Source organism: Amborella trichopoda, chromosome 9 (assembly GCF_054954075.1).
Source record: "Amborella trichopoda isolate Santa Cruz 75 chromosome 9, AtrichopodaSantaCruz75HAP2 v2.0, whole genome shotgun sequence".
In the NCBI taxonomy this organism is placed as follows: Eukaryota; Viridiplantae; Streptophyta; class Magnoliopsida; order Amborellales; family Amborellaceae; genus Amborella; species Amborella trichopoda.
The window spans coordinates 5,955,214-5,979,872 of NC_142344.1; the positions used below are offsets into that span (position 1 = coordinate 5,955,214).

Genomic DNA, 24,659 nt, shown 5'->3' on the forward strand with positions numbered 1-24,659 from the left:
CAGCGACAGAGGGGGAGCATGACGTTCAATCTACGCATGTTTGGTGGAACTTATTTTTCATATCTCACAGTCCGATCTATCAACTGAGCGGTGATAAAGCTAATGACCACAGAGTTGTCTTAAATCCTAACACAGATCTTTCTCTCTTAAATCCTAATCTCTCTTTCTCTCCTCTCTCTTAAATCCTATTGTAGATCTCTCTCTTAAATCCTATGGCTCAGTGTCGGATGAATTAGTCCTTGCTTTCTCTCACTAACCCACTTTGCCATTCCTCGGCTCAGAGGCGAAGAAAGTATGTGAAATCTGCACTCTTTCTTAATTCTCACACGGTTTTTTTGACTGCTTCTATAATTTATTTTTATTTTTCTTATTTTGAAATTTTGGTGCCTGTAGAGATCTGAAATCCATTCTAATTTGGGTTACAGTGATAAAAGATTTGTGCAGTTTGGGAATTTGGGTTCTGAAATCATTTGAAGAACATTTCCTCTGTGCAATCTCTTTTTTTTTGCCTTGGTTTAAGCATAGATCTCTATCCTATTTTTGTTACGAAACGGTTCCTTATGTACATAGATTGCATTGATCTTGAACTCTAGATTTTCAGTGCTTGTCTAGTTTGGAGTCAACCTTTTATTTGAAATCAGCAAAGCCATGACAATGGCCCATCGAACCTAAGGATGACATATGATCCATTACAGCCCTAATTTCCTTCACTGAGCTCAAAATGATTCGACTGCTAGAACCAAATCTTCCAATTTTCAAACTCTTAACGAAAATATAGAGGCACCCAAATCGGCGGGGCTACTTGTACCAGCCGATTCGGCCGATTTGCCTCTCGCTATCTAATTTGTCCTCTTCTCCTAGGAAGATGCTTTAGTTGTCCTATGAAGTTGTAGGGAAGAAGGAAATGGAGGTCTCTAGTCTCTACATACCATTTATTTACCATTCATACATTGAATTCTCCGCTTTAAAGCCACCTCTACCCTCATGGGGATTGCTCTATGCCCTTGAAATACATGAAAAAAACTTCCAACTGGCTATATGCCTTTCACCGGCATCAAAAGTCGCAAAAAACGGAAGAAAACTTGAAGTGGAAACATATGATTTGATCATGTACTTTGCTTTTTAAGTATGAGATATGTTCAATCTGCTTGGTTTTAGCATAAGTGATATTAATCAAAGACCGAAGTCCGGCACACTGGACTTTGATGAAGGGACTGTATTCCTACATGAAGCACCATTAACTACCAATTCTCTTTCATATGCACTTGTTGGAAGGACATATCCAGTGGGATAACAGTAACTTGAATCTCTCTACAATGTATTTAATCATCCTTATGCAAGGATTTCCATTTTAATCTCATGTTATTATTATATTAAGAGCAAATAATGGTGGGTTTGAGTTGTTGATAAATTGGGGGACAGCTCTGTTTATATTTTCTCATTTTTGTATAACTAATGACATTGCTTTACTAGCTCAGGCTTGGTTTGCTTAGGTAACACATGCTACCACTAATCAAGAATGTGTAGTCATTCAGAGAAAAGAAGGAAACAGAAAATATTAATGGTATAGTCTGGATGGGATGCCAATGCCATAGCCATGGACTGTTTTATGCGCCTTTCATCTTGGGACATGACTGTGTTTAGGGTCTTCGCATGGTTGTAATCTCGACATGCCAAATTTACTCTTTACTGCTCCTTATTTGCCATATCTGCCTAGTCATTTCTTTGCAGCCTGAAGGAGCTTTTGCCTATTATCTCTTATCCATGCAATTACCAGGATGATGGCTGTCCCTATACCTGGGGTTAGCCTAGTCGGAACCAAAATTTTTCATGGTGCTGGGAGCCACTATATGAAATGTTTAGATCGTGTATAACTGTTTGTAGATTTTGTACCAGATGGGAAAGGCTTTTGCTGTAATTAATTTTTGCTGGATTCTGTTTGGTTAAATGGGTGTCCATATTGACTATCTTTCTTCGTGTACACACACACCCCAGTATAACATTTTACTTCTCCACTAACTAATATGTAGTAAGTTACTTTGTACTGCACAAAAAATTAAACTTTTGCTGTTTCACATGTTCACCGTATCCAAGTCTCAATATGTCAGACATGAAAATGGATGATGCCAAAGAGAAGGAGAACACTGTTGAAGGGCATATGGATGAAGATTTCTCGGAGGAAGATACAGACACTTTAGATAAAAATGGTAAAGGAAATGAGGAAGAGAGTGCTAACATGCCATCTTGCCAAGCAGAGGTAGTCTTCATTCTCTAACTTATTTTCATTGAGAAAAAGCTATGTCTCTAAACCTTATAAAGCGTGGTATGTGCATTATAATCCATACCTTCCATAAACTTAATTATCTTAGATTCATTATACTTAAGGAATTAGAATTTCATTAGAAATCATTTTTCTAAAGTCTAGGATTTCTATGAATCTAGATACCTCGAGAAATTAGTACTACTTCACTTCAATGGACATCGAGTTTCAGTAGGATTCCTATTGAAATCATTTTATCTACTTTCTTATGTGAGCGTCATGAAAGCACAATGAGGAATCATGTCATTACCTGATCAATTACAATAAAGAGGCATGTGATTAGCTGTTTATTCTTGGCTTTCGAGCACATAGTGTTCTCAATTATGTGATTTCTAAGTACCTAAAAGCCTCTATCTTATTCAGGAGGAAGTGATTAAGAAAAAATATGGAGGAATCATACCAAAAAAGCCTCCTCTCATTTCCAAGGTAATTGCTTCCCATTTTTTTCTGTTGGAGTGATTTCTGTTCTTTCAGAGCCCAGTATTTGGCTCAGTATATGTGCCTAAAAGCTTGTTCCTTTCCTTTAGGACCATGAACGTGCTTTCTTTGATTCTGCTGATTGGGCACTTGGAAAGGTCGTATTCCTTAAATGTTGATAGTTTATGCCGCTATTAAGTGAAAGCAGTTGCCTAGAAGCAGCGGATTGAAAAAAAAAGGGAGTATCTGATTATTGTTTTTCTTTCTTTTCAATGCATGACAGCAAGGTGCACCTGCAGGCCAGAAGCCAAAAGGTCCACTGGAGGCTCTTCGGCCTAAACTTCAGGTAGGGATATTGAAACCAGTTTCTTTGCTTAGTTATCTGAGTCCACCAGATTAGTGTTGCACTTTTTCTCTTTGAATTTCAAGATAAACTGAATGATCCTTTCCATAATGCTTTACACCATCCAGATTTTAGAGATGTAAATCTATGTCACTTTGCTAGACATGATAGAACCAGAATGATAACTTTGGTACTCAATATTTGAGAAATCTGGAATCTGTGTTTAGAAATTCACCTTTTTCTTTTTTCCTTTTTCTTTTTTTGAGGTTGTAGTTCGTTGATTGTTAGTCATGGAGGCATAATTTGTGTTATGCTAGTTTTACTATGGTTTAAATATATGTTTGAGCTTCGAGGACCGGATTTTACTATCTACTCTGGCCCATTTAGACTCAACCACTTTTTCATCTTTTTTGGTTTTGTTTATGCGCATATCTGCACATATCTCTGATGTGAAATGAACTCAAATTCATGTGAAACAAGTTAAAAATTGGTGAATCGACAGAAAAGTGGGGCCGCGCAAATTATAGATCCAAAACCGGTACAGATCTTGATAGATCTGACCTTTCTTTGGATCGACTGGTAGCGTTAGCTGTAAATCTCACCTACTAGATCGTAAAAAGCTATGAATTTTAAATTAAACTAAGGAATAAACAAAAAAAATTAAGAAATAGCTAAAAATAAAGAAAGGAGAAAGCTAATCCTTAGAATATGCTAACAAGCAGTCCAACATATTTTGTTTATGACTACCTTTCTAACTTCGAAGGGTTTGAGCATGTGATCATCTTCCATGATCGGTAGTTTGGTTTACAATGATACAAGCTGCCATTTTTTTAGAGTTTATTTAGTTTTTCAGGTCTTCATGTTGTTTCTTATATCATTCAAGATATTGCCATTGGTGCATTTGGAAATACAAACATGTTGCCATCAAAATGCAGTGATCATCTCTTTTGAGCCCAGTGTTCATTGTAGCATACTTTGGTGTTTAACTTTCTTTGGAATGATTGATGTACAATAACCTTGTATGCCTCTCTTCGAAGCATCATATTTTCTTAGCCTGGTATTCCTTTTTTTGTTGTTTATGATGTGTAATAAATTGTGCAATTGTTCTAAATATGAAATACAGAGGATCAGGACTTGAAGAAACAACTCTTATGATGGCATAATATCTGACATCTTCATGTTGTTACTGGACACACCCATAATATTATTTTGATTCAAAATGACTCGGAACACTCAAATTTGTCATTCTGTCATTATAAAAGATCAAATGCAAATGTTTTCTCAAAAACAAAAAAGATTCAAATGCAAATGTTTCGGAACAGGTAAGAACTTGCTGATTGATAGAATAGGTTATTTGTTTCATTTTTGCAACTATGGCTTAAATCATGGCCCATTTGAGATTGGATAATCAGTTGTCATGTTAGTCATGGATTTCACTGCATAAACTTGCATTGCATAATCATACTCACGAATATAGTGCTAATATGTTATACTAATAAAAATGTTAACAGTTTCAAAAAATATGTTATACTAATAATTTGTTGATGGAGCAATATGATCTGTCATGGTATTGTACAATTTCAGTTAGAACCAGTGTTGAAAAGCATGGACTTGGGTTGAGACTTGCTAGGGTTCCAAGCACAAATCAGGCAACTTTAGAGAGTCTGAATGAGACTCGGCCTAGTCTTAAAAAACTAACAAAAAAACAAAAAAAGTGGGGAAACTGACGAGTCTCAGCCGGCTCCCACTGTTTTCTTCCGAAGTCAGCAGGCTGCTGCCCAGTCCCAGTTGGACTCACCCATTACTCGTTAGAATCGGTCCGCTTGTACACATATAGATTCTATGTTCTTTTCAATTTGGATCTGAGGATAAGTTAGACTTTTCTGCCAGTAAATTGCAAAACATGGTTTGTAATAGCCTGCTGACACCTTGTCTTCCTCTTCTTGATCACTGCTATGGTTGCAGTATGGTTTTTTTTGTCTTGTCAATCCTTGGAAATGGCAGTATTATTGACACACTCTCTCTCTCTCCAGCCTACCCCACACCAGCAGGTTCGTTCGAGGCGATCAGCTTATGCCCGTGCTGATGGCGAAGGTAATTTGCAGTTTTTTTTGTCAAAGATAACAATTTCGTTTTTGACATGTAGCAGTTTCCCATCGTTTTACTTCTGTCTTTGCTTTTCTGATGAAAGTGAGTTTATTACTTGCTTTTTATTTTTGCAGAAGGAGGTGCTTCTGAGGATCCAAGCTGCAATGAGTGAGAGGATTTTATGGCATTGGCAAACATTTTCTTGTCTCCTATTGTTTATTTCCTTCCACATAAATGAGGCCAATAGTGGTTCCTCTGTATTTTATACTGTATGAGTTATTTCTCTTCTATGCCTGGTGTTATATTATGATGTGATGGGGGACTTCATTGTTCCTTTATCGATTTACACTCTCTACTCCGGTATCGGAACTCTTTCTCGCTCCTGCTGTATTCCTATCCTCTGCCGGTCCCAACTCTCTCTACTTGCCTACTTCAACTCTATAATTCTCTCCAGAAAGAATCTAATGGGGAGAGAGCCACTTTACTACATAGGTTTTCCAAATTTACAACAAAATAAATTAGCCCTGTCTCATTTTTTTTCGCAATTTCAGTGATTTTGGGGGCCCTTATTAGCGTATATAGTCTGCCCTTGCTGGAAGAAACTTTTGGATTTAAAACTTATCTGGTTCTCAAACATCAATTAATATTTTCGGAAAAATATTTTGCGTTCATAGACTCGAAGTGAGGAGTTTTGTCACTAAAATTTTAGGTCTTAAGTATACTTTACGAAGAGTTTTACGGGAAATGCTGCAGCAAGAGTAAGAATTTTTCAAATATAAAATGTGGGAGCAAAATTTTCAAATATAAAATGTGGGAGCGTGTATAAGCATATTTACTTATTTGGGCAAAATATCTAATTCATCATTATAATTATCATTCAAGCTTTATCTCAATTATTTGCAGCTTGTTGCATGAATTATGTTCATCCATTATTCTCTATCAAGAAACATAAATTCAAGATTCATGATAAGACGTGTCTAAGTTTTATGCTGGTTGTCTATCTAGCATAACCCACCTTATTTAGCTATGCTTGAATGCGTTAAATAAAATTTTAAAGGCCTCACCCTTATTGGCCTAGCAAAAGTCCTAATTGGGATGGTTTTTAAATAGAAATTTTATTGAGGTTGCAACATTGTAAGTTGTACCTTAAAAATCCAGTAGAAAAGAGTGTTTCAAAGTTAGAAAGCATTCTAATTGAACATCTCAATCTTGATATATTTGGAAATTAAGAAAAAAAAATTTTTAAGTTCCAAAAAATAGTGGATTTTGTAACAAATTATTTGAACCGTCTATTTTTAAGTGTTTATAGATCTACCCAAAGTGTTTATAGATCTACCCAATTTGTATTGTGTTCAGACTTTTAAATTTCATGACTAGGGTTGAATATGAATATGGTTTTTCAAGCTATTATAAAGTTTTTGACACCATAACTACACATTCGGACAAATTTTAAAGGTACAGCTTATTTATATAGTCTAGACACCTCATACAAAACCTCACCTTGTATTGATACACCATGTAATTATCTAAAAATTATTTTGAGAAAAAAAGGCTGGATTTTAATTTTGAAAACATCGTGGCTATCCAAAATGTGGAGGGTTTCAACAATTTTCAAGGCAAACACGAAGTTTATAACAAATTGAAAAGTATATTACTTTTCATACAAGGAGGGTACAATTACTTTTGTCCGACGATTTCAAATCGGACAGTTGTAATAGTATTGATAGGACTCAAAGTTAAAAAGGAAAAATATTTCAAACTTTGTGAAACATTTTAATCCATCCAATTTAACATTAATTACTAGGAATCATTGTGATATCCTTATAATAAAAATAAATGGCCTTATAGTATATAATCTTATAACAAATTACTTTTTTCAGAGTTGGTCGTTAGATTAATTTGCTAGGTTTTCACCTACGAGAGGTAATACCATCCATTTTTGTTGGACGATATAAATTTCATATGCCCTTTAGGATGATCTAAGAAATTGTTTTGTCTTTTTTAAATTAGGTGTGGTTTGCATAAGGTTGCAATCTTAAACAATGGAAAATAAGGTGTACCTCCAAACTTTGTGAAGGGATGCAAGTTGGATATCCAAAATTCATAGGATAGTGTGAGAATTTATTTTTATCTATAATTATAAAATTTCAAACTTAAAAAATGGTCCAAATCAAGTAGATCTATCTATGCAAAAAATCTTGAAAATAAATAGTGTAGATAATGGGTTGCAAGATGTACTATTTTAAAGATTTTTTCTCCATATCTATACATTTTGTTGTCAGTATGGTCAATTAAATATTTTCTAACATCAAAAGAATATTTTTGGAAGAATTTTAGAGGTTCATCTTAATTCTATATTTTGAGGTGTCAACCTCATATAATTTTTTTAAAATAGTATCAAACCTATACTCTCTAAATAAAAATAAAAAAGTGTTGTCATCTTGGTTGATGTGACGTCGGGTGGAAAGCGGACCGACATTCAATGACATGTTTGAAAGGACTAACTTTTCCATTATTACCGTCTATCTATTTATTAAACGGTGATAAATCTGATGAGCAAGGGGTTTTGCATAACCATATGGATCATAGTATGTCCTTGGGTTGACCTAAACCCTGACCCGGACTACCCAAAGAAAACCCTAACTCTCTCTCGGTCTCTCTTACTAAAGACTTGTGCTCCTCATTCTTGCTTCTCTCGCTAACCATTTATCGGCTCGAAAGCGGAGAAGGTATGTTTAAATCTGCACCCTATATTAATCTTCTCTCACGGTTGACGAATTTTCTATAATTAACTATTTTTTAATTTAGTTATTTTAACTCGATGATACTGGAGAAACGTCAATAATTTGTAATTTCCATTCTACTTATTTTTTGCTGCAATGAGACTTGATTTTTTACCTATGTAGCGTTTAGTTTGCGCCCTTTGTTTTAGTTGTTTTGGGCATTTTCTTCCTGGTTTATTGTTGATGCATTTAGTAAAATTTCCCATATTTCTGGTTCTCTATTCCATATATCAGGCGTTTTCTGATTAATTTTCCTTCCATGAGTCATCTTCCTCCATTTCTTCATACCCATTTATGATAATGCATGTGAAATCATCAGGAAAGAGAGAGCCATTTTCATGGGTCTCTTTTATACTGTTTTACCCTGTTTTTTAGTTTTCTTACGATGTTAAGTAGTATTTGAGAGCGATTATGGTGCTTCTTTTCATTTTTAATTTTATTTGGTAAAATGTTACATTGATTTTCTAATAAGCACATTATTTAATTGGTTGCCCATATATGAATGTAGCACAGGCCTGGTATGTATGTCTTTGTATCTAACTATCTATTGTTGCTGTTGCATCTATCTGTTAACGTACATGTACTCATCCAACGCTAGTTCTACATAAATAAATCATCATGATAATCATCATCGTCCAAGTCTTATACCAATAATCTGGGGTCAGCTAGTTCTACATAAATATGTGCATTTGCATATTATAACTGGGCATATAATGATGAACCTAATGCATGCTGAATATAAATTTATTTCATATTTATATTGAATCAATAAAAATGTATATATTTAATTCACCTGGTATGAACGCCAGTTTGCATCTCTTAAATGATTTAGAAAAAGATAACCGTTCTTTTATATGTTCTGTTTCTGCCTCAATTGTAGATCAAGTGGTTCACCAAGAGTTGATTTTCCTTCCTTGTTCTGTGGCAATTTAATGTATTTATCAACATTTATTATTCACAATTTAGGATATGATATCTCTGGATTTTGAAGGCACCACATTGTAAATTTTGCTTATTCTTCCATTTCGTTTCTAGCTTCAGTTTTTATTCAATCTTTAATGCTGTAAGTGAATTCTCCAAGGCTCATTATCCCAGGTTCCATAAACTATTTCAAAAGCCCATCATCAACCTATAGTTATGATAAAGGGCTTCTTTTTTTTTTTTTTTTATTTCCCTCATCCTTTGGATTTATTTTTTATATTTTTAATGGGTTAATTTTGGTACCCCCTTTAGTGGGTTTCTTCTGGGGTAAGTCCCCTTTAGTGGGTTGCTATATAAAAGGATGCAACACTCTTGTTTAGTTGCACCAATTGCTTTTTTGTGTTTATTTTGCAAATTTAATGTCTTCTCCTCCGTAATTTGTTAACAACCATTTATTGTTAATGCTGACCTAAGAGATTGGGGAGAAATCCACTAACCTGATATATCTGAATAAATGCACAGTGCAGTTAATTTTACAGATATAAAAAGAGAGAACAAGAAGAGAAGGAGCAATGGTTTCAGGTTCCGGGATTTGTGCTAGGGTTGTTGTGGTGGATGCAAGGCACCACATGCTGGGGCGATTGGCATCTATATTGGCCAAGGAGCTGCTTAATGGGCAGAAAGTTGTAGTTGTGAGATGTGAAGAAATCTGCCTTTCTGGTGGTCTTGTCCGCCAAAAAATGAAATACCTAAGGTTCCTTAGAAAACGCATGAACACTAAGCCCTCTCATGGTCCCATTCACTTTCGGGCTCCTTCGAAGATCCTTTGGCGAACCATCCGAGGGTACGTCGTTATTTATTCTCTCTCTCTCTCCAACTCTATCTTAACAATAACTTCATCCATTTTATGACCTTCTTATTGAGTTAGTTTTTGTTGTTTTCAGGATGATTCCTCACAAGACCAAGCGAGGGGCTGCTGCTCTCTCCAGGCTGAAGGTGTATGAGGGCGTCCCCCCACCTTATGATAAGAAGAAAAGGATGGTCATCCCAGATGCTTTGAAGTAAGTTTCCTTAAGAACCTTATATTTTTTATTCCTATTAAAGGATTTATTGTCTCTCACAATGCTTAGGCTCAATAACTACACCTCTTTGTTTCTACTGATCTTCTGTGTGTCCTTGATACAGGGTTTTGAGGCTTCAGCCTGGGCACAAGTATTGCTTGCTTGGACGCCTCTCATCAGAGGTTGGATGGAATCACTATGATACCATCAAGGTAATTTTGATTCTGATTTTAGAAACTGGAAAGCTATAAACCTTCTTTGATCATTGTGAAATACCAATGAATACCAAGTAAAACTTATTAGGTTATTTCTGCAATGTGTCTTGTCATTTCAAAGTTCACCAGAAACTCATTTTTCTACCCAACTGCTGTTTGATACATCCACTAAAAAGAACTCTGGCGAATAATGGGAAACGTTAAAGAGAAAAGAGGGGGAAAAAGTTAAAAGGAAAAGTGAGAAAAAAGGGAACAACTACTTGGTGATAGCTATACCTACATGTAAAATTTATATGCAGTTACTTATTGTATAAGTCACCCAAGTATATATCAGCTTGGGTGAGGGAGGTCAAAGGTTTGAACCCTCAAGTTTGTCCCAAAAAGTTGATACAAGCTAACCTAGCCTTCTTTAATCGTATTGTATTAAGTCACCCAAGGAAAGAATGATATTTTGGGGAACATATTGTCATCTGTGGGACATTTTTGTTACTGGATCTCTTATGGAAAATATCTGTCATGGTTACCTTTGCCCTCACATATGTAGAACACGAAATCTGTGGTGTGGAACTGTGGATTTGCAGATGATATTGCATAGCCATGCCACTTGCATGTGATTTTTTTTTTTTTTGTGTGTTTTACAACCATTTTTCTTGTGACTGCATCCACCTATGTGGCATGACATATTCTGTGCACTTCCCTCTATCTGAGTGAATATACTTGTGAGTCATGGTTGTGGTCATTAAAAATGGGTGCTTAAATGAGCCCCCGTTTAATTTCTCTAGGGGGATGCGTCAAGGGAGAAAAATAGTGTTCCTGATATATTTAAAATTGGCACCTTACTTCCAAATTTTCTAGAACTGTCATCATAGTTTGTGATATGCCTCACTAATATAAGAAAGTTTTCTCACTTACTTACAAAATTACCCCGTCTCCCTCTGAAGTACCCCTTCCCCCATTAGCCACCCCAATGTGTTCTTCCTCCTCCCTCTCTTGAAAGCCAAAATATCTGAGCCCTGGGTCTCTCTTGAAATTTTTAACTGAGATCTCGATGGAAATTTTCAGGATTGAAAAAAAGAAAGAAAAAAGGAGAGAAAGTCAGCCTTACGGCTTTATAGAGAGAGAAGGTTTTTGACTAGCTTTTCCAATCAGAAGGCTGAAATTTGTTTTTGTGGAGCATACTATTTAAAGAACATCTGTTTTGAGAAACATTATATGAAACTTGTCGGGAAGTTTGCAATACTGGTTCCAATTTCTATGACATACATCATGGAAACAATTTGGTCAGAGTTATCTGACATCAATATCCCATCGATGGGTTGGACACTAGTGGTGCGAGAGTAGGATAAATAACATGGTAGGTGGAACCATTTCCTGACATGGCACTGATGGCTCACTACAGCCATGCTATTTCCCTATTCATATGGGTCTATAGTTGCCCTAAAATAATTCTATGCTCTTGTAAATGCTGCTTTGACTGTAATAGGGTGACATTCCTCACTTTTCTTATTCTCTCGTTTCTTTGAGTTTGCATCATTTGGCAAGTTATCTTGGAGCTTGCCTGTGTTGACTGGACGGACTATTCCCATTTCTAAGTTCTGAATTTACAAACCAGTGATGCCATTATCATGCATTCTAAGCATTTGTGAGGCTAAATAACATTTGTTGAATAGAAATCAACCTGATGACTTGTCTCGAAGCATGCATTTTCATGCAGGAATATTTTTGATTTCATAATATGGTTTCCATTTTATTTTGTTGGATGAATAAGATTGTCTTGGCTTTGGCTTGTGGTTAGAGAGACCAAACCTGAATAGAATAATGGATTATTTATCTGTGGTCAGTGTTGATATATATATTACTTCCCAATATTGCTGCCATTAGTAATTAATCCATTTGAATTTTGTTGTCAGCGATCTTTTAAATATTGGAACACTCTCTCTCTCTCTCTCTTACTGCTTTCAAGTGAAGCGATAACCTTGGGGCTGTACATTGTAAATTCATTCTTTACTGCAGCAAAATGCAGTTAATCATAAAAAAAGAAAAAGAGGGCGGGATTGTTGCTATTCAACACAGTGGCTGTTCACTTGGATAATTGGATTGATAGTTGAATCGTATACATGTGCAGGAGCTGGAGGAGAAGAGAAAAGTTAGGGCTCAGGTGGCTTATGAAAGGAAGAAGCAGTTGGCTAAACTTAGAGTTAAAGCCGAGAAATCTGCTAAAGATCAGCTTGGTTCACAGCTTGAGATCCTTGCACCCTTGAAGTATTGATAACCAACCTCTGTGGTCCATAGAGATTTTTTATTAAGCAAAAATTACGCTTTATCCTATTTTCCTTCTCTAACATTTGCAAAGAAACAAGTGCCTACAATATATATATATATATATATATATATATATATACACTTCAAATTAGAAAAAAGAACGAAGAAAATATTGGACACTTCAAATTCAAAGAAAAATAGAAAATGTTGGACGTGCAATGGCCAGACCCAACGTCCGCTGTCTATATTTATCTACTAAACCAAGTACAGGATACGATCCCTGGCAAGGGATGCTATAATGTTTATACCATTTGGATGCTTAGATGGTTCAGAAATACCATTTGGACGCTTAGATGGTTCAGAAATGCCTTCTAACAATTTAGATAGAAGCACATGAATGATCATGATTGTATGTGGTACTTTAATTAGACATTTTTTTTTTTTATAAATTAGATTGGCATGAAATTTTGAAAATGTGTGTTACATCAGGCGCATTTGATATAATAATTTTAAAAAATAATAAGTTGACAAAAATACTTCACAGGAAGTGTTCTAATTTATTTGTATTTTGCAAATTATTATCATTTTTTATATTTTCTTAGGTGTGTCTATTGGGAAGTGTAAATACCAACAAATTGTTAAAAATAAATGAAATAAAGTGAATATTAAAATAGGGATTTATAGTTTACATATATAAAAATGAGAATGGGGAAAGCGAGAGAACGCAGTGAAAGCAGGGAAAATGACTTATGTTGAAGGAATATAGTAAGAAATTACAGAAAATGGGAGGTTACATATATAAAGTACAATGTGATTATGGTCATCAAGAAGCAGGGAACAAGATTAGGCATCAAAACTATAACCAAATCTCCCCAATTTATTTCAAGCATATACCCCATTCAAGACAAAGTATACCTAAGCGTGAACCCCTAATTTAGCGGAATCACAGGGTGAATTTCAGATATTATTGTTCAATTTCTGACAATTCAGCTAAAACTTGAATCATGATTTCATCCAACAATTTTTGTTGTCCTTTTACTGTCAAAATCTCATCTTGAAAGATATTGATTCTCATAATTCTAAATATGATCATGAAGGTAATTAGATCGATGGTTGGCTTTGAGTAATAATTAAGATGCTAAGCAAAAATCTTCGTTCCCATTGCCTTCCAACTTTTGGCATGTCTGCATTGGCCAAGTCTAAGTGGGTAATAACCCTAGAATATGAAACACGAAAAAAAAGAGAGCAAAGGGTAAACAAACTAAAGGAAACAAAAGATTGACAACTGGTGTTAGCATCTAGCATAAATCATTGCAAGACGAGAATTGAGAGAAAATTACCTAAACTTGAAAGTAGATGTCAAAATTATTTAGGAACCAACTTTGATTACAAAATTTCATCGCAGAATACAACAGAAGCCTCTTGGTAACAATAAGAGATTACTGTAGCGGCCTCTCTCCAATGCAACAATCCACATCGTATAATCATTTCCAATACAGGATAACAGTTATTACAGTGAAAAGAATTTACTTTCTTCCCGCAATTTTCTGTCATTCTCATAAACAAGGTCATTGTCAAATTCCTCATTCTTACCCAAGGGACATGTCTTGCTGCTCTCAAGTTTCTTCAGAACATCAATTGTCTCAACAATCGGAGCTGTCTTATCTCGACAATCAGAGCTATCTTCGCCACTTTAACTGCACCCCCTCTATTGCAAATCCCCGTAACTTTGTTTGCTAGTGTTATAATTGTGTCTGAAACAGTAATTGGCATCATTCTCATTATCAAGATCATCCTCAAATTCCTCATCATTAATCGTAGGACTTGTTTCATTACTCTCAAGTTTCTTGAGAACATCCATGGTCTCAGTAACCAGAGCTGTCCTTGCCACCTTAAAAACGCCCCTATCCTGCAAATCCCCTCCTACATTGTTGCCAATGCTAGAGTTCCTTGAACCCATATTTCTTTTCATCTCTCTGCTATGCAGTTGATCAATATACTTCTCATGCAAGGCCAAATTCTTTACTTGTTTCAGAACCTCTGGGCTCATAAGCCCCTGCTGGACCTGTATATTTTTTATTTCGGAAAGCGGCTTTGAATGCAATACCGGATGAACCTTTTGGTTGCTTTGCAGAAAAGTAGAAGGTTTATATAGACAATCTGGGGTAGGAGGGAGGGAGCAAAGGGGGGAATCTGAACCTTCAATCAATGCAAAGAGATCTACTTCATGACCTTGTTCAACCCGACTGTGCTTCCTCAATAGATGCCTCACAGTCTTACGAGCAAGAAGACTCCTCTTACCACTACTCGTTCTATTCGGCTTATGTCCAGCAGGCAGCAGTACTTTGTCTTTGTATGGAGTGAGCGACCCCATTTTAGTAACACTCTTGCCGCTAATCGTTGAACGTGGCCTAGATAAAGATGGAGTTGGAAGGACGGAATGGATTCTGTCAAAACATTCCTGAGCTGATTTGCCTGGAACCTGCATATGAAAATCAGAACAGACCATGAAGGTTACAAAGGGAACTATGTTCACAAGTCCATAGACGTAGCTTCTTATTAACTTTGTGTTTAGGTGTATTCAGTAGCTCATAGGCGTGCCTGCGTAATGAATTTACGTATCTTGCTTTTCAGGTCCATAGATATTCTTCAAAAATTTATGGGCCATACTAACTTGATCCTCCCCATCAAACTTCATGTAACTTCAAAAAACAAAAATAAATAAATAAATAAATAAATAAATAAATATATATATATATATATATATATATATATATATATATATATATATATATATATATATATATATATATATATATATATATATATATATATATAGGGGTTGTCTATAAAGAGACCATTTATTTTTTGTACATGGAGGTCACAATCATTCTTATCCTTTAAATTTCAAAATGGGTGGTTGCAAGAGTGTTATTGAATAGACACAAAGTTCTAAAAAAATTTTCTCGGACTTCGTGACTCATCCCAAGCCATCCAATTTGACATCTAATGAATGGGAATGATTGTGGCCTCCATGTACAACAGGTAAATGAATATATATATATATATATATATATATATATATATATATATATATATATATATATATATATGGGTGCGGTTTGTATAGAGCCTAGGCTCTAAACAATTCAATTAGAGCCTACCTTCAAATAGTGTCAAGAAATGTGGTTTCAATACTGAAAATCATTTTGATAGTCTTAAACTATATTTTCATATTTATTTATAAAGTTTAAAGCCTAAAAAATAGTGTAGATTGATGATATTTATCAAAACTTGAAACTCTTTAAATTTGATGGTCCAAAAATGTATTACAAAATACACTATTTCCAAAACTTGAAATCAATTTTTTTCTCATGTCCATACATCTTGATGTCGAGATGATCAATTTGAGGATATTTGAGCATCAAAACAACCTCTTGTAGTGAAAGTTTTGAGGTAGGCTCGAATTTGATTGTTTAGAGCCTCGGCTCTATATAAAATTTTCCCTATATATATATATATGATAGGGTCAGCACAACAGCCCAGATTGAACCTAGACCGATCTGACAATCATGACTGTATTTCGGTAATATAATTTTAATATTTTTTATATAAATCTAAATAACATGAAAGTTAGAGCATCAACTCTTCTCATAAAATAAAAAATAAAAAAACTAATACGCATAAAATAAATTGACCAAAATATCCATGAAATGTTTCAGGGGTATTTTGGTCAATTTATTTTATGAGAATTATTTTTTTGATATTTTTATTAGATTCCACTAGTTTTGAAGAATAGACACTTCAAATTTCAAGTGATTTGGATATGTAAAAAAAAAAATTAAAATTCAATTACGAAATACAACGATGATCATTAGATGGGACCAGATTCAATCTGGACCGTTCGGCTCACACTGTTCCATCAGCACATGGGCTAACAGCAGCTTTTTCCATATATATATATATATATATTGTCACTATCAAGACCATGTTAGAAGCCCCGGGAGGTAGTGAATAAACCATGGAGGCATGAGTTTTGAATGCCATCAGCACCACCAAAGCTCTAAAGGATTATATAAAAAAATGTTTCAAAATACTTCTAGTAATGTGTTCTATTGTCTTTCCAATGTATTACTCATCTTTAGCTATAGCAAGGGATACTCGCGCCTGAATGTGAACCTTCAAGATATAATGCAGTGCAATGGATGCATTTCCACTAAAGCAATGTGACATTTTAAAATCAGAGTAGGGTACTTCAATATAAGCTCCACCATTTGCAAATGTAAGTCACAAAAAAAATGTTTGAGGAGATCTACAAGAGTAAAACCCAACAAATAGGAACTAAAGGAACCCATGACTGGAGACCATGAGCTTATGAACAAAAAAGCAAACCATCTTGTTGAAAACCTTAGATATGCTAAGGAATTAAACAAATCCCAATTGGAAAGTCATATGGAGAACGAGAGGATACAAGACTTTTTTTCTGGGAAATTTACATCCAACCCCAAGACATAACCAACCCTATAACAAACCTCGAACCTTATGACACCAATAATGAAATCTCAACCCTTTACTTGCTACTCACCAAACTCCCCTCGTGGATTTTTAATCTATTCTCAGACCAAATTGCCATTTTCGGAGGGAAAATAGATCCAAACTATGGAGCCCTCACCTCTGCAACAATGGTGGCTGAAACATCGTCTTTCCCCTTCTCTCTCTTCCTCTCTTCACTCTTTGTCCTCACCCTCTTCATTCTACCAACAAAACCATAAAACCTCTCTCATCAATCTCCATTTCTCTTGTGGTGGAGAAGACAGAAATTGTTTGCCCCATTCTATCCATGTTTCTATTAGGCCCTAAGCTCTCCTCCACCATAATACTCACTAATCCCTATATCTCCACAAACCAAAAAATCAATATTCTCAAACCAACTAAAAAACACAGTGATTCCATGATTATCATGCTTTGATGGATACCTATGCTCCTCAAAAAACAGAATCTTATAAACTAACCCAAAATGCCACGAATATCAAGCTCTATGTGGCTTCAGATATCAATGATGTGCTATCTATGCAACCCAAAAACAAAAGGGATTGTTATACAATGAGACCATTTACCTTTTGTATAAGGAGATCGCAATTACTTACAACCATCCGATGTCAAATCTGATATCTTGGGTGTGTCACAAAGTTCGAGAAAATTTCTTTTGAACTTTGAGCTTGGCCAATGAAATAAATGCAGCTATCCAATTTCACATCCAATGGTCAAGGTTAATTGTGACCACCTTATACCATAGGTAAAATGGTCTCATCATATACTTTCCCAAAACAAAAATCTTCTAAAACCGCACAAAAATCACAATACTTCCATGTTTTCAAGCTTTCATTGATGTAAAGTACTGTGAATTTCAGCTGAGTTTAAGTGACAAATTTCAGTGAATTTAGGAGAGTTGCCATCCTAATTTTCATTTGATTTCAGGAGAGTTTAGACCCCAATTAAACTTTCTATCAATCAGAATTTTTGTCTTTGCATTAAAATTTAAAGATTTGTATAAATTTGAGGTTAAGGGGTTTTGAGATGGGGCCTTTGTATTTTTGGGATCAGGTGGTTACTTTATTATTGGATTTGTAAATCCCTGTTTTTGGCAACAGGGGCAATGGGGTGGTGGAATTAGAGGGCCAAAGGTTCAAGATTCTGTTATTTCCATTAAGCTCGTGAACCTGGTAAATTATGTTTTTTTTTTTCTAGTATTTTACCAGGCTTTCCTATTAATTTTGTTTCACATTTTGCTGTGAACTGTGTGCTGAAATCATCATTAAAGGAACCTTGAGAATTAAACATTGATCGATAAAGGTTAAATCGATTAATAAAGGAACTCTGAGACTTCTTGTTTTGATTATCCTGATCCATGGTTTTCTTGTTTTGATATCCTGATCCATGGTTTTCTTGTTTTGATATCCTGATCCATGGTTTTCTTGTTTTGATATCCTGATCCATGGTTTTCTTGTTTTGCATAAAGAGTGTGGTCACTCATTTGCGTAGGAGAATTTTAGGTTAGAACTGTGGATGAGATTGCATAATTAGGGCCGGTCATGCAAATGAGGTGGTTAAACCGGCTTATTGCTCTTTCTGTGATGGTATTAGGACTTGGTTTTGATGGAATTAAGATTTTGCATTATGTTGAGAATACAAGTGGGGTTATATAAACCATTTTCTTGGCTTGTTACTTTCATCTGAGGAGTTTCTGTTTTCTTTTAGTGTTGCTCTGGTTATAATTAGACGGGAGAATTTGGGGTTTCAGATAGTGATGGGTGAGCTCTCTCTCTTCCATCTACTTTTGTCTCTTGGCTTTTGAATTCCCGTTGGAATGATTGAAGGATGCTGAAATTCAGTGTTTTAGATAAGGGATCATAATGGTGTACAACAAATTGACACATAAAAGAGAAAACTCATGAGCAGAATGTAAAGTTCAGTTGTTTTCCCCACCATTGCATGAGAAATATGCTAAAATCCATTATAAAAATCTAAAATATCGCATTGAGAATCTCCCTTCAAGACTATCCAAGGCATATATACATTTTGACAACCTAAAGAAGAATATTCCCAACAAAAGGGACCCCCTAAGGCCATAAGGAAATCAAGTTACACCATGAGGTGGCCGAGGTTAGGGCCATGGAGAGGGGCCCTAGAACACCTTTGGACCACTTTCAATAATTTACTGTATGGAAACTTTGGTCATTATTTATTATATTTGCACCAGTTGTGCAATATATATGTACAATCAGTGTTGAAAAATTTGGCACCCCAGGCACACCACCTAGGTATAGGCAAGCACCCATGGCAACCACACCAAAAGAATCCAACTTTTGGACAAGAGGGGTGCCTAGCTGCCAGGCGGGCACCTAGGCCTGCCTTTTGGCAGCATCAGGCAACCCCAAAGCCTCCAGCCGATGGAGGAAAATGGCCCTTGGATGCGACATTTTATGTCATTTTTTCTACCAAGGGAACAAAAGGGTTTTGGAAGGCATTCTATCCATCCAAATCCCCCTTGCCTTGTTTTTTAGATAGAGAAAAAAGGTTAAAAACAAAGAATTTGAGATTTGTTGAACGTCGGTTGAACATAATACAAGCTTTTTGTTTTCTTATGAAATAAGGAAGTACTCAAATAAAAAGTTCGTGAGACTTGAAGAGGTTGAAAAAATGGTGCTTCAGCAACCAAAGCCCACAAATTCGAGCCAACATTGATTGAGTTTTCGAAGGTTACTGTATTTTAATTTTTGGTTAAGGTTTGGTGATATTTTTTAATATTGGATATTGATTTTTTTCCAATATTGGTTTTTGTTTTAGTGTTATCTATTCAAATTCTGTTATGGAATTTTTGTCACTATTCAAATTTCAAAGTCCTAAAGGGTGACCTCTAACCTCGCAAATAGGTGCTGCCTTTGTCCTACACAGCTACACTCATGTAAACATGCAAGCCTTGCACTCTGATTCCATCATTTTCCGGGTGCATATTTTATCTCTGTGGTAACAATTGCTCTTTCTCCTAACACAGAGAAAGGAATTCCTTCTCAGCAGAAGCTTGTGAAAAACAGAAAATGAGCGAGGAAAATTATGATTTGTAACCACCCCCTTTAATTATGATACACAACATATCCACCCGGATCCCACGCTCCTGTAGTTGGACCTTCGGTGGATCTCGCTCCCATAACGGGGGAACATGATCCCAATTCCATAGAGCTCTGTTAATATAAATCACACTCATTTTAGATTAACCTTTTATAAGGAAACAAGACTTAAATGCATATCCATTAAAAAAAAAAAAGTAATTATGTTGAAAAACCATGCTCTAACAAATACCTTTACCTTATAGGTTTCGGACCTTTAGAATTTCTCATGCGATCCCAAAACATTAGGATCGGATGCCCTAACATGTTGGATTCGAGATCCCTAAACTTCAGAATACAGATAATAATCCTGACCATAGGGAGCATCTAGCCTATCACAATCCCATGCTCTTGCTCCCGGTCCCAACAACCATGATATGCAATGCAAAAGAGTAAAAAATAAATAATAATGATTACAATATCTACTTGCATAGTGACTTCCTATTGACATTGATAGATCTTGGCCAAATACTTAACCATAGAGGGAAGATTTATATGTTGGGGTTTACCCACAATCACAAGGGCTATCAATTTTTTTCTTAGGCTTGCTAGGTTTGATTCTTCATCTGAAGTATTGACAAACAGAGCTGTGTTTTTATGGGATTCAGCTCAAATAACAATCATTGTATCTTGTATTTTTTGTAGTACTCATCCAAAGATAAATAAGATTTTAACAACAAAGGTAAAGAAGATCTAACCAACAAAGTTAATCTCATCAGGCCTATTGAGTCAAATACATTAACACTGCCAGTGTAAAAAGACAAGGACTAGTGTCGAGACTCCCTAGGGTCACAATCCCAGCGACCTGACAGACTTGATCGAATCGAAACAAAAAGTAAACAAACTATCGGGAACCGGCACTCGACTGGTTCCCATGTGTTTGGCTCTGGATTCAGCAGCATGCCAACCCTGAATAACTTGGGGGAGTCCAAGTTGGCCTCGCCGATTTTTCCAACACTTATTACTGCTTAATAGGATCTTCAGGTCATTTGAGACATTTCACATCATTTGAATAGTTTTCCACAAAGAGAGAAGGAAAACATATAATGACTAGATTCATCATCCCATCAATTGGGAATGGCAATGTCTACCCAAAAGCTAGATGTCCATATGGTTACATGTAACAATTTTGAGTTAGATGACATGCGGTAAAACATGAATAATGGTTATTGTATCAAGATGAAAACACCTTTATTAAGAGATCAATGATTTTAAATTGTGACTATAAAATCGGGGAGGCACCACAGTCACAAGATTTCTGGAAGAAAAAAAAAACAATCAGATGAAAGAATACACATGCTTAAGAGATCTAATAAATCCTTAATTCAATCACGAAGAGATACAATGACGTGAGCTAATCAAATCCAGTTCAAATGTTAAAAGACATCAAAGACAACAACCATCAACTTAATCAAAAGAAATGGCATAGTAAGCAGCTTAGCTTAAATAGAAAATATCCCATTTTGAAAAGAAAATAACAAAAATTAAAACATGATGATGAATTTCCATCAAAATAAAGGCATAATCGGCTCATTCAGGATTCATAGATCTAAGTTTGCAGGCCCATCATCCCCAACAAATATTTCAATCCAAGAATTCTTGTATAAATAAAATTCAATCAAAGAAGAGGAGCTTGAGCATACCAGCTTAGAGACCTCCTTCCAAAATTTAGGAACAGGTTTCACAGTCAGGTATGCTTTCTGTAATGCCGCTTCTTGATCTTCACTCCACCCTTCACTAGCAAAACATTCAAAAGAACCTTCACTGTTCTTTGAATTCCAAATTTCCTCTTCATCCCCAAATTCCTCAAATGTGTTTCTTTCAGCCTTGCTCTGTTTCTCATCTTTTTTAACAGTCTTCATCTCTTTCTTTCCCCCCATTCTGCTCACCTGCTTGGGGCCAACAGAAGCAGTCTCCATCTTCTCTCTCTTATCCAAATCTCCCTTGTCTCTCTCTGAAGAATCTGGCACAACACAAGAAGAATCCTCATTGAGTTTCCTCTTAGAACCCCTAACCAACCTGGTCGATTTCCTCAAGGGGAGAATGCTATTCTCTCCAATATTGTCACTACCTACATTATCCAGCCGCAGAAACTCTGTTCTTGACAGAATTTCAGAATTCTCTTTCTGGTTTTCATCAGAATTTCTTCTTACAGCCATTTGGAAATCTGCTTTCTTGGTTTTCTTGGGAGAAAGAATCTGGTTTCTCATGGAGGTGGGCTCTTTGCATAAGGGAAAGCAATTGACATTGTTCTCTTCAATCATCAAGCCATTGGAGCCTGCACTAGCCAACCTCTGGGACTTTCTCCTTCCCACCATTTGGGTATTTCCTTGCCTGGTTCTTGCAACCATTTGGAAATTTGCTTTCTCATTTTGTTTAGGAGAAAGCATCTGGTTTCTAATGGAGGTGGGCAGTTCGCACATGGGAAAGCAATCGACTTTGTTCGCTTCAATCTTCAAGCCATTGGAGCCTAGATTAGCTAACCTCCGAGACTTTCTGCTTCTCACTATTTGGGTATGTCCTTGCAGGGTTCTTGCAACCATTTGGAAATTTTCTCTCTCACTTCTCTTAGGAGAAGGCATCTGGTTTCCAATGGAGGTGGGCATTTCGCACAAGGGAAGGCAATTAAGACAGTTATCTTCAATCTTCAAGCTTGCATTAGCCAACCTCAGAGACTTTCTCCTTCCCACCATTTGGGTATTTCCTTGCAGGTTTCTTGCGACCATTGGGAAATTCTCTCTATCAGATTTATTAGGAGAAAGCATTTGGTTTCTAATGGACGTGGGCTCTTCGCACAAGGGAAAGCAGTTAACACTGTTCTTGTCTTCAATCTTCAAGGCATTGTAGCCTGCATTAGCCAACCTCAGAGACTTTCTCGTTCCGACCAATTGGGTATGTCCTTGCCAGGGTCTTGCAACCATTTGGAAATTTTTTCTCTCAGTTTTGTTAGGATAAAGCATCAGGTTTCTAGTGGATGTGGGCTCTTCAAACAAGGGAAAGCATTTAACACTGCTCTCTTCAACCTTCAAACCATTGGAGCCCGCTCTAGCTAACCTCTGAGACTTTCTCCTTTCCACCATTTGGGTATTCGCTTGAGGCGTTCTTCCGACCATTTGAAAATTTGCTTTCCCAGATTCCTCAGGAGTAAACATCTGGTTTTTATTGGAGGTGAATTCTTCGCACAAGAGAAAACAATTAACATTGTTCTCTTCAATCTTCAGGCCATTCTTCTCTTCTATCTTCAAGCAATTGGAGCCTGCATTAGTCAACCTTCGAGATTTTCTGCTTCCCACCACTTGGGTATTTCCTTGCTGAGTTATCGCAACCCATCTGCAACTTGATTTCTCACTTTCATTAGGAGAAAGCATCTGGTTTCCAATGGATGTGGGCTCTTCGCACAAAGAAAAGTAATTAGCACTGTTCTTTTCAATCTTCAAGCCATTGGAACCTGCATTAGCCAACATCAGAGACTTTCTCCTTCCCCCCATTTGCATCTTTCCGTTCTGGGTTTTATCAAGAGGAACAAGAGGAGTGTGAGGAAGCACCTCGCTTCTCATGGCTGTTTTTTTTTTTTTTAGACAGTTAAATCCCCATAGAAGATCAATGTTGATGCAAAAGAAGATCGAAATCCCGTAAGAAAAATTTCAAATTTGAACCGGAGAAGTGCATTATAATGAAGTCAAGGATTTGCAGAAACTTTTTTTTGGGTTCAATTTGCCGCAAAGGATCATTTCCTTGGGTTTTAAGACCACTGGGAGAAATCTTCCGGCGAGGTAATGGTTTTAAGATCATCGGGAGAATTTTTCCCGGCGAGATATTTGGGGTTTTCCGATTGAAAAGAAACCCTAGATTTAAGGGTTTCGGTTCGTGACATCATGAAAATTAAGGAATACTGATGTTGGCCTTGCAATTTTATAAAAGGACATCAAGTCATTTTGAATCGGTGCGGTAATAAGAGGAGAGCAAGGGCACTTATTGTCAATTTACGCACTTTGAATTTGAATTTGAATTTGAGTTTGAATTCAAATTAGAGAGGGAATCGATGCGGATTCTTCATTTGAAAATTTAAACATAGTCTCCATTCGTTAAAGATCAAGGTGAAACCAACATTTGGGGTTTACTTCGATGTTTAGAAAGGCCAATTTGGAATTTGCTCGACCTGGGTAGAAATCCGAGAACAACTCCATTTTTGGGCTGAATCCTCAATTTTTATATACTACACATTTTGGAAAACGTGGTTCACTTTTTTGGAATACTTGAAGAATTCTCTTTTAGCACTCTTGCATAATGGTGATTTTCTTTTTTCCTTATTATTTTTATTATTATTTTTTGAGTAACGATCCTACGAGACCCTCCCACACAACACTCATATGTGTAGGACCTCAAAATATCACTATTAAATTTGGCATACATTTTTTATAAAAGTCAAGTCTCACACCCTTGTGATAATTTTTTTAGAGATTTGTATCAAATTTAATAGTGATAATTTGAGATCCTATACACATGGGTGTGAGAGGATCTTATATAATCATTACTCTTATTTTTTTTTTAGAAAAAAGTAGTTTACACGTCAGGGGAAGCT

The 24,659-nt window shown here is 36.0% G+C and overlaps 3 protein-coding genes across 6 annotated transcripts; 2 read left to right on the forward strand and 1 right to left on the reverse strand.

The window, feature by feature from the left end:
* Positions 1-214: 214 nt before the first annotated feature.
* LOC18445507 (uncharacterized) lies at positions 215-5,523 on the forward strand. 2 transcript variants are annotated; one of them, XM_011629231.3, is made up of 7 exons: positions 215-292; positions 2,095-2,257; positions 2,684-2,746; positions 2,848-2,895; positions 3,021-3,083; positions 5,114-5,174; positions 5,303-5,523. In XM_011629231.3, exons 2-7 carry the CDS (start codon positions 2,102-2,104, stop codon positions 5,338-5,340), a joined length of 429 nt encoding a protein of 142 aa, XP_011627533.1. In that variant the 5' UTR covers positions 215-292; positions 2,095-2,101; the 3' UTR covers positions 5,341-5,523. The 2 variants fall into 2 exon arrangements, with proteins under 2 accessions (XP_011627533.1, XP_006855706.2); XM_006855644.4 differs by having other exon boundaries at positions 2,109-2,257.
* A 2,084-nt stretch (positions 5,524-7,607) lies between these two features.
* Positions 7,608-12,476, forward strand: LOC18445508 (large ribosomal subunit protein uL13w). Of its 3 annotated transcripts, none has more exons than XM_088847360.1 (5): positions 7,608-7,897; positions 9,395-9,716; positions 9,817-9,933; positions 10,058-10,145; positions 12,274-12,476. In XM_088847360.1, exons 2-5 carry the CDS (start codon positions 9,445-9,447, stop codon positions 12,415-12,417), a joined length of 621 nt encoding a protein of 206 aa, XP_088703486.1. In that variant the 5' UTR covers positions 7,608-7,897; positions 9,395-9,444; the 3' UTR covers positions 12,418-12,476. The 3 variants fall into 3 exon arrangements, with proteins under 3 accessions (XP_088703486.1, XP_088703487.1, XP_088703488.1); XM_088847361.1 differs by having other exon boundaries at positions 7,784-7,897; positions 9,400-9,716; XM_088847362.1 differs by lacking the exon at positions 7,608-7,897 and adding an exon at positions 7,906-8,016.
* Positions 12,477-13,778: 1,302 nt separating this feature from the next.
* LOC18445510 (Homeodomain-like superfamily protein) lies at positions 13,779-23,888 on the reverse strand. Its single transcript, XM_020674381.2, has 2 exons — positions 21,721-23,888; positions 13,779-14,892 (listed from the first exon to the last, which is right to left on the reverse strand). Exons 1-2 carry the CDS (start codon positions 23,632-23,634, stop codon positions 14,119-14,121), a joined length of 2,688 nt encoding a protein of 895 aa, XP_020530040.2. The 5' UTR covers positions 23,635-23,888; the 3' UTR covers positions 13,779-14,118.
* Between the last annotated feature and the right edge of the window lie 771 nt (positions 23,889-24,659).

What these genes read in the sequence shown, in the direction of transcription:
- LOC18445507 (XM_011629231.3), top strand. Translation starts at nt 2,102, where the DNA reads ATGTCAGACATGAAAATGGATGATGCCAAAGAGAAGGAGAACACTGTT. An exon ending in AGCCTCCTCTCATTTCCAAG is followed by an intron (nt 2,747 to 2,847) that starts GTAATTGCTTCC and finishes CCTTTCCTTTAG; the next exon opens with GACCATGAACGTGCTTTCTT. An exon ending in TGCCCGTGCTGATGGCGAAG is followed by an intron (nt 5,175 to 5,302) that starts GTAATTTGCAGT and finishes TTATTTTTGCAG; the next exon opens with AAGGAGGTGCTTCTGAGGAT.
- LOC18445508 (XM_088847360.1), top strand. Translation starts at nt 9,445, where the DNA reads ATGGTTTCAGGTTCCGGGATTTGTGCTAGGGTTGTTGTGGTGGATGCA. An exon ending in GTCATCCCAGATGCTTTGAA is followed by an intron (nt 9,934 to 10,057) that starts GTAAGTTTCCTT and finishes TCCTTGATACAG; the next exon opens with GGTTTTGAGGCTTCAGCCTG. An exon ending in ATCACTATGATACCATCAAG is followed by an intron (nt 10,146 to 12,273) that starts GTAATTTTGATT and finishes ATACATGTGCAG; the next exon opens with GAGCTGGAGGAGAAGAGAAA.
- LOC18445510 (XM_020674381.2), bottom strand. Translation starts at nt 23,634, where the DNA reads ATGAGAAGCGAGGTGCTTCCTCACACTCCTCTTGTTCCTCTTGATAAA. An exon ending in GGAAGGAGGTCTCTAAGCTG is followed by an intron (nt 14,893 to 21,720) that starts GTATGCTCAAGC and finishes TTTCATATGCAG; the next exon opens with GTTCCAGGCAAATCAGCTCA.